This window comes from Typopeltis vanoorti, unplaced genomic scaffold, assembly GCF_054136105.1.
Source record: "Typopeltis vanoorti isolate ZY-2024b unplaced genomic scaffold, IOZ_Tvanoo_1.0 HiC_scaffold_24, whole genome shotgun sequence".
NCBI classification, from domain to species: domain Eukaryota; kingdom Metazoa; phylum Arthropoda; class Arachnida; order Uropygi; family Thelyphonidae; genus Typopeltis; species Typopeltis vanoorti.
In genome coordinates, this window is record NW_028328064.1 from 3,220,909 (window position 1) to 3,236,081 (window position 15,173).

Here is a 15,173-nt window from a genome sequence, read left to right on the forward strand (position 1 = left end):
AGCTTCCCCTCTGATCTCTGGTTACATCCAATTTCTGCTCAAGATGTTACCTCTCAGCCAATTATATTATCCATTAAATTATATTTAGTTAAATGGATACACATTTATTTAAATTGCTATTTAATGGATAATGGAATTATTGAAAAGTTAAGTAATTTTCTGCTGTCTTTTGGAACTGGATTGCAGGAACACTCCATCTCTGGTCACATATCCATTGGCACACAGATGATTATCCTCAAACTCCTCTGTGTCCTAAAAGGTGCTTAACCATCTCTTATATACTCTCTTCTTTTCTTCTCTTCCCTTGTTGACTCATTCATTCTATGATTCCTAACCACTGACCTTCCTTTTCAAGAGCCTCTTTAGAAGTCTCATGTATGCATTTCTTTAAATGGTCATAAAACTCAAATGCAAATCCCTCTCTGGTTACATCAAATTTCTGCTCAAGATGTTACATATATTTTCATCTTAACATCCAATTTTATATCTGGGAATCTCAATAACTCTACCATCATCATCATCATCATGTGAAGTATTTGGCCTCCTAGATGTGACAGTATACATGATCTTACTTATTATCATCATATAATGATCTGTTTCACATTTAGCTCCACGGAATGCTTTTTCACCTTGACTATTGCTATTCACTCCTCTCTAGCTACAACCATATCAATTATTGACTTCAGACCTATAGCTGGTTGGGTACACGTAAACTTATGTATATCTTTATGTTGATAATATCCATTTAGCACCCGACACTTATCATTTTCACACATCTGAATCAACCTGCACCCATTGTCCTTAACCTGATCTCCATACCATCCCACAACACAATGATTATCACTCAACCCAACTTGACTATTAAGATCTCCTATCACTAATAATTCCTTGAGTAAACATGCTGACTCAATCATTTCTCTGAGATCTTCAAAATATTCTTCCTTTTTCATCAAGTGAAGCATCATCACATGGGACACAAGTTCCAATAATGAAACATTCCAGTTGATGTACTTCAAGATTTACTTTATAAACCTTTCATTTACTTTTACCTAACTTTTCACCTGGTACTTTGATCTACTTTTTTTGAGGACAGATATACCATCTTTGACCCCTCTGCTTTTATCCACTCCATATATGTAAATATTTACCCATTATTTCAAAACCTTTACCTTTCTTCTTTATTTCTGTGAGGCCCATAACCATCTACTTTTTGTTTTTCAATTTCCTGAATTATCTCAGGATATTTTCAGTATTTAGACTATTCCATGCCCCAAAAATCATTGTCCGTTTCCTGCAAATTCATCAGCAAAAAAGATCCACTGGTATTTCCTTTTCCTTCCTTTCTGAGATTAGACAGGAAGCTGGCCTGTTGTGAACCCACAACCTGTTCGACCAGGGTTTGATTTCAGAGTTCCCTTCTCTTAGGCTATAGAGCCATATCTGCCCTATCCAGGAATTAAGTCAGAAAAGAAAGACCCCCCCCCCCACCACCATAGCCCTTGAATACTCTAACAGCATCAGGGTCAGAAGAAAACAAGTTGATCAAGAGAGAGGCCAAATAGGATAGATAAAAGAAAGGACACTTATACAGAGTAAGTGGAAGAAACCACACACAGCTAGAGGACCAAGGGAATTCAATATACAAAAAATTTTTGCTGCTATACTGTTCAAAGCGTAGCTGAATAGTAGAGCAGAAAACTTCTTCTTTTGATGTGCAAATAAGTACACTTTCCAATCATTTCTAACATTTAAAATGAGTACTAACAAATGGGTGTAGATGATTATGAAATTATGTATTCAATTTTGTTTCTGTATATTATTCAGGTTTACTTGATTATTTATGCTTTATAAAGCTTGAATTAATACTGCATCAGAGATATTTTAATAATATATTCATTTTTATGTATTATATTTTAATATAACATACTTACCAAAACACAACGACAGATCTGATTAAAATATAAATTTTTTTTTTTTTAAAAAAAAGAAACTTTTATTTCTTTCTGGAAATGGAACGGTCTTTACAATGTTTAAAGGATGCAGAATAAAAGAACACAGGAAGAGTCACACTGTTCACTTGTTTTGTAAGCATTAAACACTTTTCAGTACTTCACATGCACAGTACTGCAAGACAATATATGCTATGTACAAATAAAAAATATTTTTTTCTTCTTGCAGCAATGCATTCATTTGGCAAATATACAAACTGATGTTCTTATTCTTCTTTCTCAGCAAGGGCAGGGAAATGAATAATGAACATCTGACAACCATAATCACATATCACTGCTTGTCCAGACAGCCTGAGTTGTTTGATATGTGTGCCCTGTTCTCCAGAACCAACCATTATTACCCGTAGCTTCTCTCCATGGTTCACATCCCATAAAATTAAATGATCCTAAAAAGGAAAAAATGACAGAGGTTAACTTGGTTATACTATAAATTAAATATGCCAAGAAATTATATTCTTGGTTTAATCCTTTATCTAAATGAAAGCAAACAATGTTTGTGTATGAAGTATCTTCATGACTGGGATACTTTCAATTTTTAGAATACAATCATGACCTAAAAGATTTTGGAATTTCTGAACTGCAGTCTCGTGATATCTTACTTGAGGAACATCTGCTTTCGAATGACACACCAGGTAAATCACAGAGAACAGCATGTGGCTCATCCTAATTGTTGAGAACACAGTTCATTGCCGAATGTTAATGGCATACTCTGCTGGAACAGTTCAAACTGGATTAATGTCATTAGTCTTGGATTTTTTATTTTTTTTTTAAATCAAAGCTGTGCTCTTCTTTAGCACTATAGCATTTGGTATATGTTAAAACTGCTTCTGTTGCGGTATGCCCAACCCATGAAATTTAACCAAATGCAAAAATGGCCTATTTTTCAAGAATGGACCCCCCTTATATGAAAGTCTGCTTTCCCCAGATTTTACCAATGATTTTGTGAATTGAAGAAGGCCAGTTTTCAGTGCAGGCAACATATTACGTGATGAATTATTCATTCTAAGATTGGGATCAGTTCTCTATAGCCACTAATAAAATGCTGAGCTTATTTTCATGTGAATTCATGGGGGAAACATTTCAACAGCAACTACTAACATGCAGGGGCATGCCAGCCATATGTGCAATGCACACAGGAGCCAGGATAGTAAAGGAGCCAAAGAGGAGGAAATACTTTAAAAAAAAAAACGTTTTTTTAGAGTGATTTTTTTTATTGGAGGGGAGGGATAGGGGCACTAACTAAAGTTCTGCACACAGGCACTGGACATTACTGGCGTGCTATTGGGTATAGAGGCACCAACTAAAGTTTTGCACACAGACGCCAGACACTACTGGCGTGCCCCTGCTAACATGCAAGCTGGTGAAAATGTCTCACAGATTTACTTGAGACACTGAATCAGCAGATAATCTACCAGTGCTAGTAGTCATATAGAATTGAGTAGTCATCTAATTTCTTTTGTGACTCATAGTACATTAGTAGGAATGGACTGAAGATTTAGTTTTCTATTTTTATTATGATAAATTTTATTAAAAAATTTTACACGATCCGGAAAGAAACCCTGATCTACAGAACATTTTCGAGCCATTTCAAGCCTCCTAAAAGCAGAACGATTGTTTCACACCTAAGGACAATCATGAACTTCCATGCCCAGGGTGGAATCCCAACCTTCAACCTGTTGGTGGGAGAGCAAATGTGCTGGTCTTTGGGAGTAATGTCACTAGTCTTAGATTTTTTTATTTTTAAATCAAAGCTGTGCTCTTCGAGGTGCTTAAGGATCAAAACTGTATAATTGAGAGGAGTCTTCCACATAGCCTTTAAAGGAATGCAGAGAACCGACCAGGGCTTCTGAACTAATGTCCAATCCTCACCTTCTCGTGGTGCACCCTGTTGGGTATTTACCTGGATACTGAACGAACGAGGATGGGCTGGCAATTTGGGATTTAGCCGAACAAATTGTATTCTTATTGGTTTAACCAAAATACAAAATGATGGTACAACATGACAAAATTTCATGCTGGCTGGGGCATCGCCCGGTTAAACAAGGCCCCCTGTTGTTTTCGCCAGGGAACCAGGGCGAACAACGAAAAGTCAGAAAGTCAGTTACTAGAACAAATCTGAAAACACACCCCGCCCCAACTGAACATCACCAGAGTTAAAGATCGGTACTATCAACATAAAAAGCCTAAATGGCAAAGAAATGGAGCTAGCTGAGGAATTAGATAAGTACCACATCGACATAATAGGGGTGACTGAAACAAAAAAAGATGAAAACTGGCGAGATCTTTCTGAGCAATAAATACAAAATGTTATATTCAGGCAATGACAATCAAGGAAAAGAAGGAGTAGCCATACTATTCAACACAAATTACGAGACTAGTCTTCTTGAATGGCAGGCGGTCTCAAGTAGAGTGATGTGGGCAAATATGAGAATGGGGAACTGGACAATGAGACTTATTTGTGCCTATGGTCCCACAGAAGGTTCTACTAAGGTAGAAGTGGAGGAATTTTTTGATGATTCAGAAAAAGCAACTGACACAATGAAAAAGGAAAAGTTGGTCCTTGTTGGGGATCTGAATAGCAGAGTAGCAAATGATTGCCAGACATACAAAATATTTTGGGAAAATTTGGAGAAAAGAGCAAAGCTAATAATAATGGAAAATATCTGTTGGATTTCTGCTCAGGACATGGACTGGTTATTACTAACACCATGTTCCAACATAAAAATGTGCACAAATTCACATGGAGAGAAGAGGCAAGGAATAAGAAAAGTCTCATTGACTATGTTATTGTTGATAGTGATGTTTTCTCCCTGGTGCAGGACACCAGACTGTACAGAGGATTTGAAATAAGAAGCGATCACTATTTAGTCTTCAGCAGGATAAAATTGAATTTCATATTGAAAAGAATGACACGTAAGAAAGTTTTAAAGCGAATAAAAGTTGAGCAGCTCTCAGATGTGAACTGTAGACTAAAATACACAAATATTATGCAAGAAAAAATGAAAGAGTTTGAGAGCAGGAACAAAACCTTGGAGATTCAGTGGCATGCCCTGAAGAAAACACTGGTTGATTCAGCCAGAGAGGCATGTGGTGAGGTTGTGTGTAAGGATAGAAAAATCAGAACTCCATGGTGGACACAAGAAGATAAAGAGGCAGTGAAGAAAAAGAATAAAGCATATCATAAGTTTCTGGCAAATAAGTCAGCTTGTGGCTCTTAGAGAATACAGACAAATGTAAGAAAGCTAAACACTGTGTAAAACTGGCTAAAAAAGTCATGGGAGGACTTTGGCAAGAACATAGAAAATAAATATCAAGAAGGTGGCAAAATATTCTGGAGGTTGTTGAAGAAGCTTAGAAATGGAGGAAAGAGTACTGTAAAAGGAGTTAGAGATGATAGAGGTGACATGAAAATGGGAGAAAAAAAGATATTCTTGAAGTATGGAGTAATTACTTCGAAAAATTGCTAAATGAAACAAACAGTGATAAAAAACACTGACCAGGCATGCAGTCAGGAATACATATCCATACTTGAAGTAGAAAAAGCCATCAAAGGCTTGAAATGTGGAAAGGCAGCAGAATTAGATGATATTTGACCGGAAATGCTGAAGTATGGTATAAAAGTCTTACAGTGGCTGCACTGCATAGTTCAGAATTAGATGAACATAGGAACATAGGACATAGGGATGAATTCCCGATGATTGGAGTAGAGCTCTAATAGTACCCATATATAAAAAGGGAAATAAAACTGAATGTGAGAATTACAGAGGTATATTCCTATTAAGTGTTCCTGGTAAGATATATGCAAGTATACTTGAGAAACAGTTGAGAAGAATTGTGGAAGAAAAGCTTGGTGAAGAAAAAGCTGGATTCAGGTCAAATAGAGGCTGTCAGGATCAGATCATCACTTTACGACAAATAGTGGAGAAATCATGGGAATATAACAAAGATCTGTTTTAAGTTTTGTCGATTTGGAAAAGGCATATGACAAGGTGCCAAGAGAGAAGCTATTCAATATGCTACAGTTATATGGTGTCAATGGGGCATTACATCAAGCAATACTTAGTCTTTATTTGAGTTGTAAGTCAGCAGTTAGAATTGAAGGAAGTACAGGAAGATCGTTTAATGTTAAATCTGGTGTGAGACAAGGATGCACATTATCCTCTCTGTTATTCATTATCTATATGGATCACATTATGAAGGAAAGTGGTATTAAACATGATATCAAAATTGGAGATGTTAATGTCAGCTCTTTGCTTTTTGCAGACGATGTTATACTTCTAAATAAATCCGCTACAAATCTGCAAGATTTTCTGACTAAACTAAATAACTGTTGTAATAGATACGGTATGAAGGTCAGCATTAAAAAGACAAAGACAATGAAAATAAGCAGAATCATCGAAAATGTCAACTGTGTTGTGAATGGAGAACCTGTGGAACAAGTAAACCATTTCAGCTACTTAAGTACTATTTTTAGTGAAGATGGTAAATTAAATATAGAAATAGACAACAGAATCAACAAAGCTGGTATGGTAGGAAGTCAATTGAATAAATTCATATGGAATAAGAGAGAAATTAGTCGGAACAATAAATTAGCTGTATACAAGACAGTGTTCAAACCAGTTTTAACTTATGGATCTGAGAGCTGGGTCAGAAGTAAAACACTTGACCAAAGACTAGAGACTGCAGATATTAGAGTCCTGAGAAAGATTAGAGGCGTGAACAGATGGCATCAATGGCAATATCATAATAAAAAAAAGGATATTAGGAAAGAACTTGACATTGTCAGCATCCAGGAGTGCGTCAGCAGAGCTAATCTGTGGTGGTATGGTCACTTAAACAGAATGGGCGAGGAAAGATTAGCAAAACAAGTGTTCTCTGCCAGGTTTGCAACAAAACGACCCAGAGGAAGACCAAGATATAGGTGGATTGATACGGCACAATATCCCTTAGATGATAGAAATATAAGATCTGATAATGATAATATTGGACTCTTGATAAGTAATAGACCGATTTGGAGGAAAATTGTAGATAGGAAGTTAGTAATGATGTAAATTTTTCATGTAGTACTATCATATCCTGTACACTCCTTGAGGGTACATGTCAGGAATTTGATGATGAGCTGTGCTCTTCTTTAGCACTATAGCATTTGGTATATATTTAAAACTGCTTCTGTTGCAGTATGTCCAAATTTAAGTTAGCAAATAGATGTTCATATATTAAAAGATTTTGGCAAACCATTCTAAAAAACACTTTGCAAACATAAATGATTTACATATAATTTTTTTGTAGAAATATTTTCACTAAGTTAAAAAAGTAAATTGTACTTAAAAAGAAATTATTTGTTCAATCCTTTATGCAAGTGTCAGCAAACAAAGTTTGCATATGAAGTATCTTCATGACTGGGCTACCTGTATATAGAGGCTGTTGCCTTCACATCAATTGCATTATTATCCCATAATGCAAAGCACACTTATTTTCAGGCTTGTATATTGCCATGCATTATGGTAAGGGTTATTACCCAAACCAGATAAACAGCCTCTAATAAAAGTAGCCTAGTCATATCGATGCTTCATGTGCAAATTTTATTATTATATAAAAGATTAAAGAAGAATATAATTTTTTGTCCAGTATAATTTAGTTTGTGACCAAATGAAAAACTTTCTACATCTGCCTCTAATCCAAAGTATTTTAATAATGTGATAAATCTTTTTGCTATTTGTATATGGAAAATATGACTTCTGCATTAATTCAACATTGGCATACTGGTTGTCCTACAGTTTAATGCATTTTATCTTCATGTTTAACTTTCTGGAGTGAGGAAAATATGCCTGAAGATAATTTGTACTCATCATAAAGGTAGGATGTATTCCTTATTTTGTAAGGATTGTAAAATCTCTTGTGGTGAAAAATAGAAATATTTTTCACCTATATCGATTTTACATGGGCCATAAAATACTTATGATTAAAAGTATATATAACCTACTGTAATGTAATAAATTTTGTAATATAATGTAAGATTAACTGAATGTAGAACCACAAGCAATTGTAACTAAAAAGATCAGACAGGATTAGGCTAGTAAACTGAAGGTCAACCACAGTCTCAAAGGCCACCGAATTATGTTTTTCGCCGCCAAAACATAACGTAAGCATGGGTGACATAAGGGCACCTCCAGTAAATCAGGGAAGTTTTGGAAGGCCAGGACAAGGGAGGGCCAATGATATAAAAGGCAGATATTGAGTGACAAAAACTCTCTTTTTCATTTTTTGTTCCTGTGGCAAGCTTTTCAAGGAGGGGAAGAGTTGGGGTCCCGCGAGCAGTAGTTCTGGAAATCATGGGAAGTTTGATGGCAGTATTACAAGATATCCTTCCGCGAAATTCTTCGACGAGTGTACCAATCCACGTGCATGCTGATTTGCTGCAGCCAAACCAGTTCCTGACATTGCCAAAGAAATGCAGTACTATTACAAGGGAGAAAATCGCCAGACAACTACCATCGGACAGTGCCCGATCACAGACGTAGCACAAGATTGAGAAAGGAGTCAGTGGAATTCACCTTTAGCACTTTAGGATCCAGGACTGTACAACGATACAGTGAGCTTGTAAGTAGATTACTTTATGTTAATAGCCTAGAATGTGTGTTCAGATGATAGATGTTGATTCTGTTTAACTAATGGCATAATGTGTTGAGGAGGTCAGAAAGCCGAACGTGAAATTCAATTTGCTTAAAAGAATGCTGTAGACTAGAATAGTGCTTGTGTTACACATAATTGTTAAAACGTGTATAGTATAATTTTGCCTTATATTATTTGTAATGAGAGTAAGGTTATGTGTGCTAAAATCCACCCATATGTCTAATAAGTTGAGTGTAATAATTTCTTTGTCTAATGCTTTAAGTGAATTGTTTTAATGAATGTATGGAGAATCAGGCAGGTGATATGTCCTATTTACTTTTGTACATTAATTGTCTTAGTTAAAATAAACATGTTTGGTTTTGTTAATAGCTTGCCTGATCTTTGTTAGCCAATGCACTGTCTCATAAAAACAAATCGAACCTGTGTGACCTAAGTGAAGTAACTGCCACGACTGAGTAATTCAGAGTATTACTCTGAATGAGATAAAACTGTATGAGATAAAATTGTATGAGATTTCTTGTATGTAAAGGAAAAATAAGAAAAGACAGAAAATTCTTTTACACGATCCTTAATGGCGCAGTCGTTAACAAAAATAAATTTTTAAGGATTAATACATTTGAATTATAGCAACGTAGATTAAGAATTTGGTCCCAACCAGAGGCTTTTCCTAAGTCTACGGTATTAGCACGAGTGAGAGTATACTTAAAGGCACTGAAAGGGGGGGGGGGTTAAAGCTAAGTAGATTACGAAATACTAAAGTCAAATAATTATATTATACATGAGTTAGAGATTAGAGCACATAGGCATTTTGTACAAGCTCAAGCAATCACGAAAATAACAAAGTAAGAGGGGAAATACATAGAAGTAAGAAGTAACATAATAAACAATAAATTACAAATTCCTAAACATTACAGAAGTATTAAATTTGAGCAAGAGTGTGAAAATATTCCTTAATTGGAACTGATTGTATTAATATGCAAAAGTAAAATGAATTTATTTTCTTTTGTTTTGGTTTGTTGTTGGAATCTTAAATTCCTGAATTTAATTTAAAGTGAGCAAGTGTAAAAGAGAAAATGTAATCTCTTACAGTTTTCTTAACGTAAATAATTATGTTTGTATAGTTATTTATTCAAACATTGCTTCTCTTTGTATTACACTTTCTCTCGTTTTATTTTAGAAAGAAAGATAAGTGAATGTAATATATGAGTTTCAAGAGTTTGGGGAAAACTAGTATTGTTTTCAGAATAGATGAACATACTTGAAACCAGAGATACTTAACTGATACTAGTGGTACAAACCTCATATGTAGCCTGTGTAATAGGGTTTTAAATAGATGTGGGTAAATAAACACACACATGAAGCTGTAAACAGAGCAAAACAGTTAACTGGTATTAAATATTATACTTAAATATGTTTACATAATGCCAAATTTTGTCAGTAACAGTACAGTTGTTGATCACTTGGGCAGCAACTGCCCCAAGGCTACATGTTTTAACTATGTGGATAGGACATATCCCTAATCAGTGTTTCAAACCCTGACAGCAATGTGAAAGTTCTGAACATTGCATTACTACCTGTCCTTTTAGAACTTTTAATGAAATAGTGTCAAAGCTGTATAACAGAGAAGACCTCCACATAGCCTTTAAAAGAATGCAGAAAACCGACCAGGGCTTCTGACCTAATGTCCAATCCTCACCTTCTGGTGGTGCACCCTGTTGGGTATCTATTTGGATACTGAACGAAAGAGGATGGCCTGGCAATTTGGGATTTAGCCGACCAAATTGTATTCCTATTGGTTAAACCAAAATACAAAATGATGGTACAACATAACAAAATTTCATGCTGGCTGGGGCATCGCCTGGTTAAACAAGGCCCCCGTTGTTTTTGCCAGGGAACCAGGGGCGAACAGCGAAAAGTCAGCTACAGGAACAAATCTGAAAACACACCCCAACTCCACATCACCAGAGTTAAAGATCGGTACTATCAACATAAGAAGCCTGAATGGGCAAAGAAATGGAGCTAGCGGAGGAATTAGATAAGTACCAGATCGACATAATAGGGGTGACTGAAACAAAAAAGACAAAAACTGGTGAGATCTTTCTGAGCAATAAATACAAAATGTTATATTCAGGCAACGACAAAAGGAAAAGAAGGAGTAGCCATAGTATTCAACACAAATTACGAGGCTAGTCTTCTTGAATGGCAGGCGGTCTCAAGTAGAGTAATTTGGGCAAATATCAGAATGGGGAACTGGACAATGAGACTTATTTGTACCTATGCTCCAACATAAAGTTCTACTAAGGTAGAAGTGGAGTAATTTTTTGATGATTCAGAAAAAGCAACTGACACAATGAAAAAGGAAAAGTTGGTCCTTGTTGGGAATCTAAATAGCAGAGTAGGAAGTGATTGTCAGACATACAAAAACGTTTTGGGAAAATTTGGAGAAAACAGCAAAGCTAATAATAATGGCAAATACCTGTTGGATTTCTACCCAGAACATGGACTGGTTATTACTAACACCATGTTCCAACATAAAAATGTGCACAAATTCACATGGAGAGAAGAGGCAAGGAATAAGAAAAGTCTCATTGACTATGTCATCATCATCATCATCATCATCAAATTCCTGCCATGTACCCTCAAGGGGTGTACAGGATATGACAGTACTACATGAAAAAATTACATCATTACTAACTTCCTATCTACAATTTTCCTCCAAATCAGTCTGTTACTTGTCAAGACTCCAACATTATCAGATCTTATATTTCTATCATCTAAGGCACTTTGTACCGTATCAATCCACCTATATCTTGGGCTTCCTCTGGGTCGTTTTCCTGCCAACCTGGCAGAGAACACTTGTTTTGCTAATCTTTCCTCTCCCATTCTATTTAAGTGACCATACCATCTGAGATTAGCTCTGCTAATGCATTCCTGGATGCTGACAATGTCAAGTTCTTTCCTAATATCCTCATTTTTAATATGATATTGCCGTTGATGCCATCTGTTCACGCCTCTAATCTTTCTCAGGACTCTCATATCTGCGGTCTCTAGTCTTTGGTCAAGTGTTTTACTTCTGACCCAGCTCTCAGATCCATAAGTTAAAATTGGTTTGAACACAGTCTTGTATACAGCTAATTTAGTGTTCCGACTAATTTCTCTCTTATTCCATATGAATTTATTCAATTGACTTCCCACGATACCAGCTTTGCTGATTCTGTTGTCTATTTCTATATTTAGTTTACCATCCTCAGTAAAAATTGTGCCTAAGTAGCTGAAATGTTTTACTTGTCCCACAGGTTCTCCATTCACAACACAGTTGACATTTTCAATGATTCTGCCTATTTTCATTGTCTTTGTCTTTTTATTGCTGACTTTCATACCATATCTATTACAACAGCTATTCAATTTAGTCAGAGAATCTTGCAGACTTGTAGCGGATTTATTTAGAAGTATAACATCATCCGCATAAAGCAAAGAGCTGACATTAACATCTCCAATTTTGATATCAGGTTTAATACCACATTCCTTCATAATGTGATCCATATAGATAATGAATAACAGAGGGGATAATGTACATCCTTGTCTCACACCAGATTTAACATTAAACCATCTTCCTGAACTTCCTTCATTTCTAACTGCTGACTCACAACTCAAATAAAGACTAAGTATTGCTTGATATAATGCCCCATTCACACCATATAACTGCAGCGTATTGAATAGCTTCTCTCTTGGCACCTTGTCATATGCCTTTTCCAAATCGACAAAACTTAAATACAGATCTATGTTATATTCCCATGCTTTCTCGACTATTTGTCGTAAAGTGAAGATCTGATCTTGACAGCCTCTATTTGGCCTGAATCCAGCTTGTTCTTCACCAAGCTTTTCTTCCACAATTCTTCTCAACCGTTTCTCAAGTATACTTGCATAGATCTTGCCAGGAACACTCAGTAGGGAAATACCTCTGTAATTCTCACATTCAGTCTTATTTCCCTTTTTATATATGAGTACTATGAGAGCTTTACTCCAATCATCGGGAATTCGTCCCTCTGTCCAGGCTTTCTGAACTATGCAGTGCAGCCACTGTAAGACTCTTATACCACCATACTTCAGCATTTCTGGTCGAATATCATCTACTCCTGCTGCCTTTCCACATTTCAAGCCTTTGATGGCTTTTTCTACTTCAAGTATGGATATGTATTCCTGACTGCATGCCTGGTCAGTGTTTTTTACCACTGTGCTGTCATCACTGCTTGTTTCATTTAGCAGTTTTTCAAAGTAATTACTCCATACTTCAAGGATATCTTTTTCTCCTGTTTTCATTTCACCTTTATCATCTCTAATTCCTTTTACAGCACACTTTCCTCCATTCCTAAGCTTCTTCAACAACCTCCAGAATAATTTGCCACCTTCTTGATATTTATTTTCTATATTCTTGCCAAAGTCCTCCCATGACTTTTGTTTAGCCAGTTTTACACACTGTTTAGCTTTCTTACATTTGTCTCGGTATTCTGTAAGAGTAAAAGCTGACTTATTTGCCAGGAACTTTTGATATGCTTTCTTCTTTTCCTTCACTGCCTCTTTAACTTCCTGTGTCCACCAGGGAGTTCTGATTTTTTTATCCTTGCACACAACCTCACCACATGCCTCTCTGGCAGAATCAATCAATGTTTCCTTCAGAGTTTGCCACTGAATCTCCAAGGTTTGATTCCTGTTCTCAAACTCTTTCATTTTCTTTTCAATAATATTTCTGTATTTTAGTCTACAGTTCACATCTGAGAGCTGCTCAACTTTTATTCGCTTTAAAACTTTCTTACATGTTATTCTTTTCAATATGAAATTCAATTTTATCCTGCTCAAGACTAAATAGTGATCACTTCCAATTTCAAATCCTCTGTACACTCTGGTGTCCTGCACCAGGGAGAAAACATCACTATCAACAATAACATAGTCAATGAGACTTTTCTTATTCCTAGCCTCTTCTCTCCATGTGAATTTGTGCACATTTTTATGTTGGAACATGGTGTTAGTAATAACCAGTCCATGTCCTGAGCAGAAATCCAACAGATATTTGCCATTATTATTAGCTTTGCTCTTTTCTCCAAATTTTCCCAAAATATTTTTGTATGTCTCACAATCATTTCCTACTCTACTATTTAGATCCCCAACAAGGACCAACTTTTCCTTTTTCATTGTGTCAGTTGCTTTTTCTAAAGCCTCAAAAAATTCCTCTACTTCTACCTTAGTAGAACCTTCTGTGGGACCATAGGCACAAATAAGTCTCATTGTCCAGTTCCCCATTCTCTTATTTGCCCACATTACTCTACTTGAGACTGACTGCCATTCAAGAAGATTAGCCTCGTATTTTGTGTTGAATACTATGGCTACTCCTTCTTTTCCTTGATTGTCATTGCCTGAATATAACATTTTGTATTTATTGCTCAGAAAGACCTCACCAGTTTTGGTCTTTTTTGTTTCAGTCACCCCTATTATGTCGATCTGGTACTTATCTAATTCCTCAGCTAGCTCCATTTCTTTGCCATTCAGGCTTCTTACGTTGATAGTACCGATCTTTAACTCTGGTGATGTTGAGTTGGGGTTTGTTTTCATATTTGCATTGACTATGTTATTGTTGATAATGATGTTTTCTCCCTGGTGCAGCACACCAGTGTACAGAGGATTTGAAATTGGAAGTGGTCACTATTTAGTCTTGAGCAGGATAAAATTGAATTTCATATTGAAAAGAATGACATGTAAGAAAGTTTTAAAGCGAATAAAAGGTGAGCAGCTCTCAGATGTGAACTGTAGACTAAAATACACAAATATTATGCAAGAAAAAATGAAAGAGTTTGAGAGCAGGAACCAAACCTTGGAGATTCAGTGGCATGCCCTGAAGAAAACACTGGTTGATTCAGCCAGAGAGGCATGTGGTGAGGTTGTGTGTAAGGATAGAAAAATCAGAACCCATGGTTGACACAAGAAGTTAAAGAGGCAGTGAAGGAAAAGAATAAAGCATATCATAAGTTTCTGGCAAATAAGTCAGCTTGTGGCTCTTAGAGAATACAGACAAATGTAAGAAAGCAAGAACATAGAAAATAAATATCTAGAAGGTGGCAAAATATTCTGGAGGTTGTTGAAGAAGCTTAGAAATGGAGGAAAGAGTACTGTAAAAGGAGTTAGAGATGATAGAGGTGACATGAATATGGGAGAAAAAAAGATATTCTTGAAGTATGGAGTAATTACTTCGAAAAATTGCTAAATGAAACAAACAGTGATGACAGCACAGTGATAAAAAACATTGACCAGGCATGCAGTCATGAATACATATCCATACTTGAAATAGAAAAAGCCATCAAAGGCTTGAAATGTGGAAAGGCAGCAGAATTAGATGACCAGAAATGCTGAAGTATGGTATAAAAGTCTTACAGTGGCTGCACTGCATAGTTCATAATGTCTGGACATAGGGATGAATTCCCAATGATTGGAGTAGAGCTCTAATAGTACCCATATATAAAAAGGGAAATAAAACAGAAT

The 15,173-nt window shown here is 36.0% G+C and overlaps 1 protein-coding gene across 2 annotated transcripts in view; it reads right to left on the reverse strand.

Annotated features, from left to right (window-relative positions):
- Positions 1-1,980: 1,980 nt before the first annotated feature.
- The window catches only part of SCAP (SREBP cleavage activating protein), a 408,865-nt gene continuing 395,672 nt past the window's right edge, over positions 1,981-15,173 (reverse strand). For both annotated transcript variants that reach the window (XM_090415224.1, XM_090415223.1), the window contains exon 28: positions 1,981-2,395. In XM_090415224.1, coding sequence (XP_090271350.1) covers positions 2,216-2,395 — 180 coding nt within the window. In that variant the 3' untranslated portion in view covers positions 1,981-2,215. The remainder of the gene's footprint in view (positions 2,396-15,173) is intronic.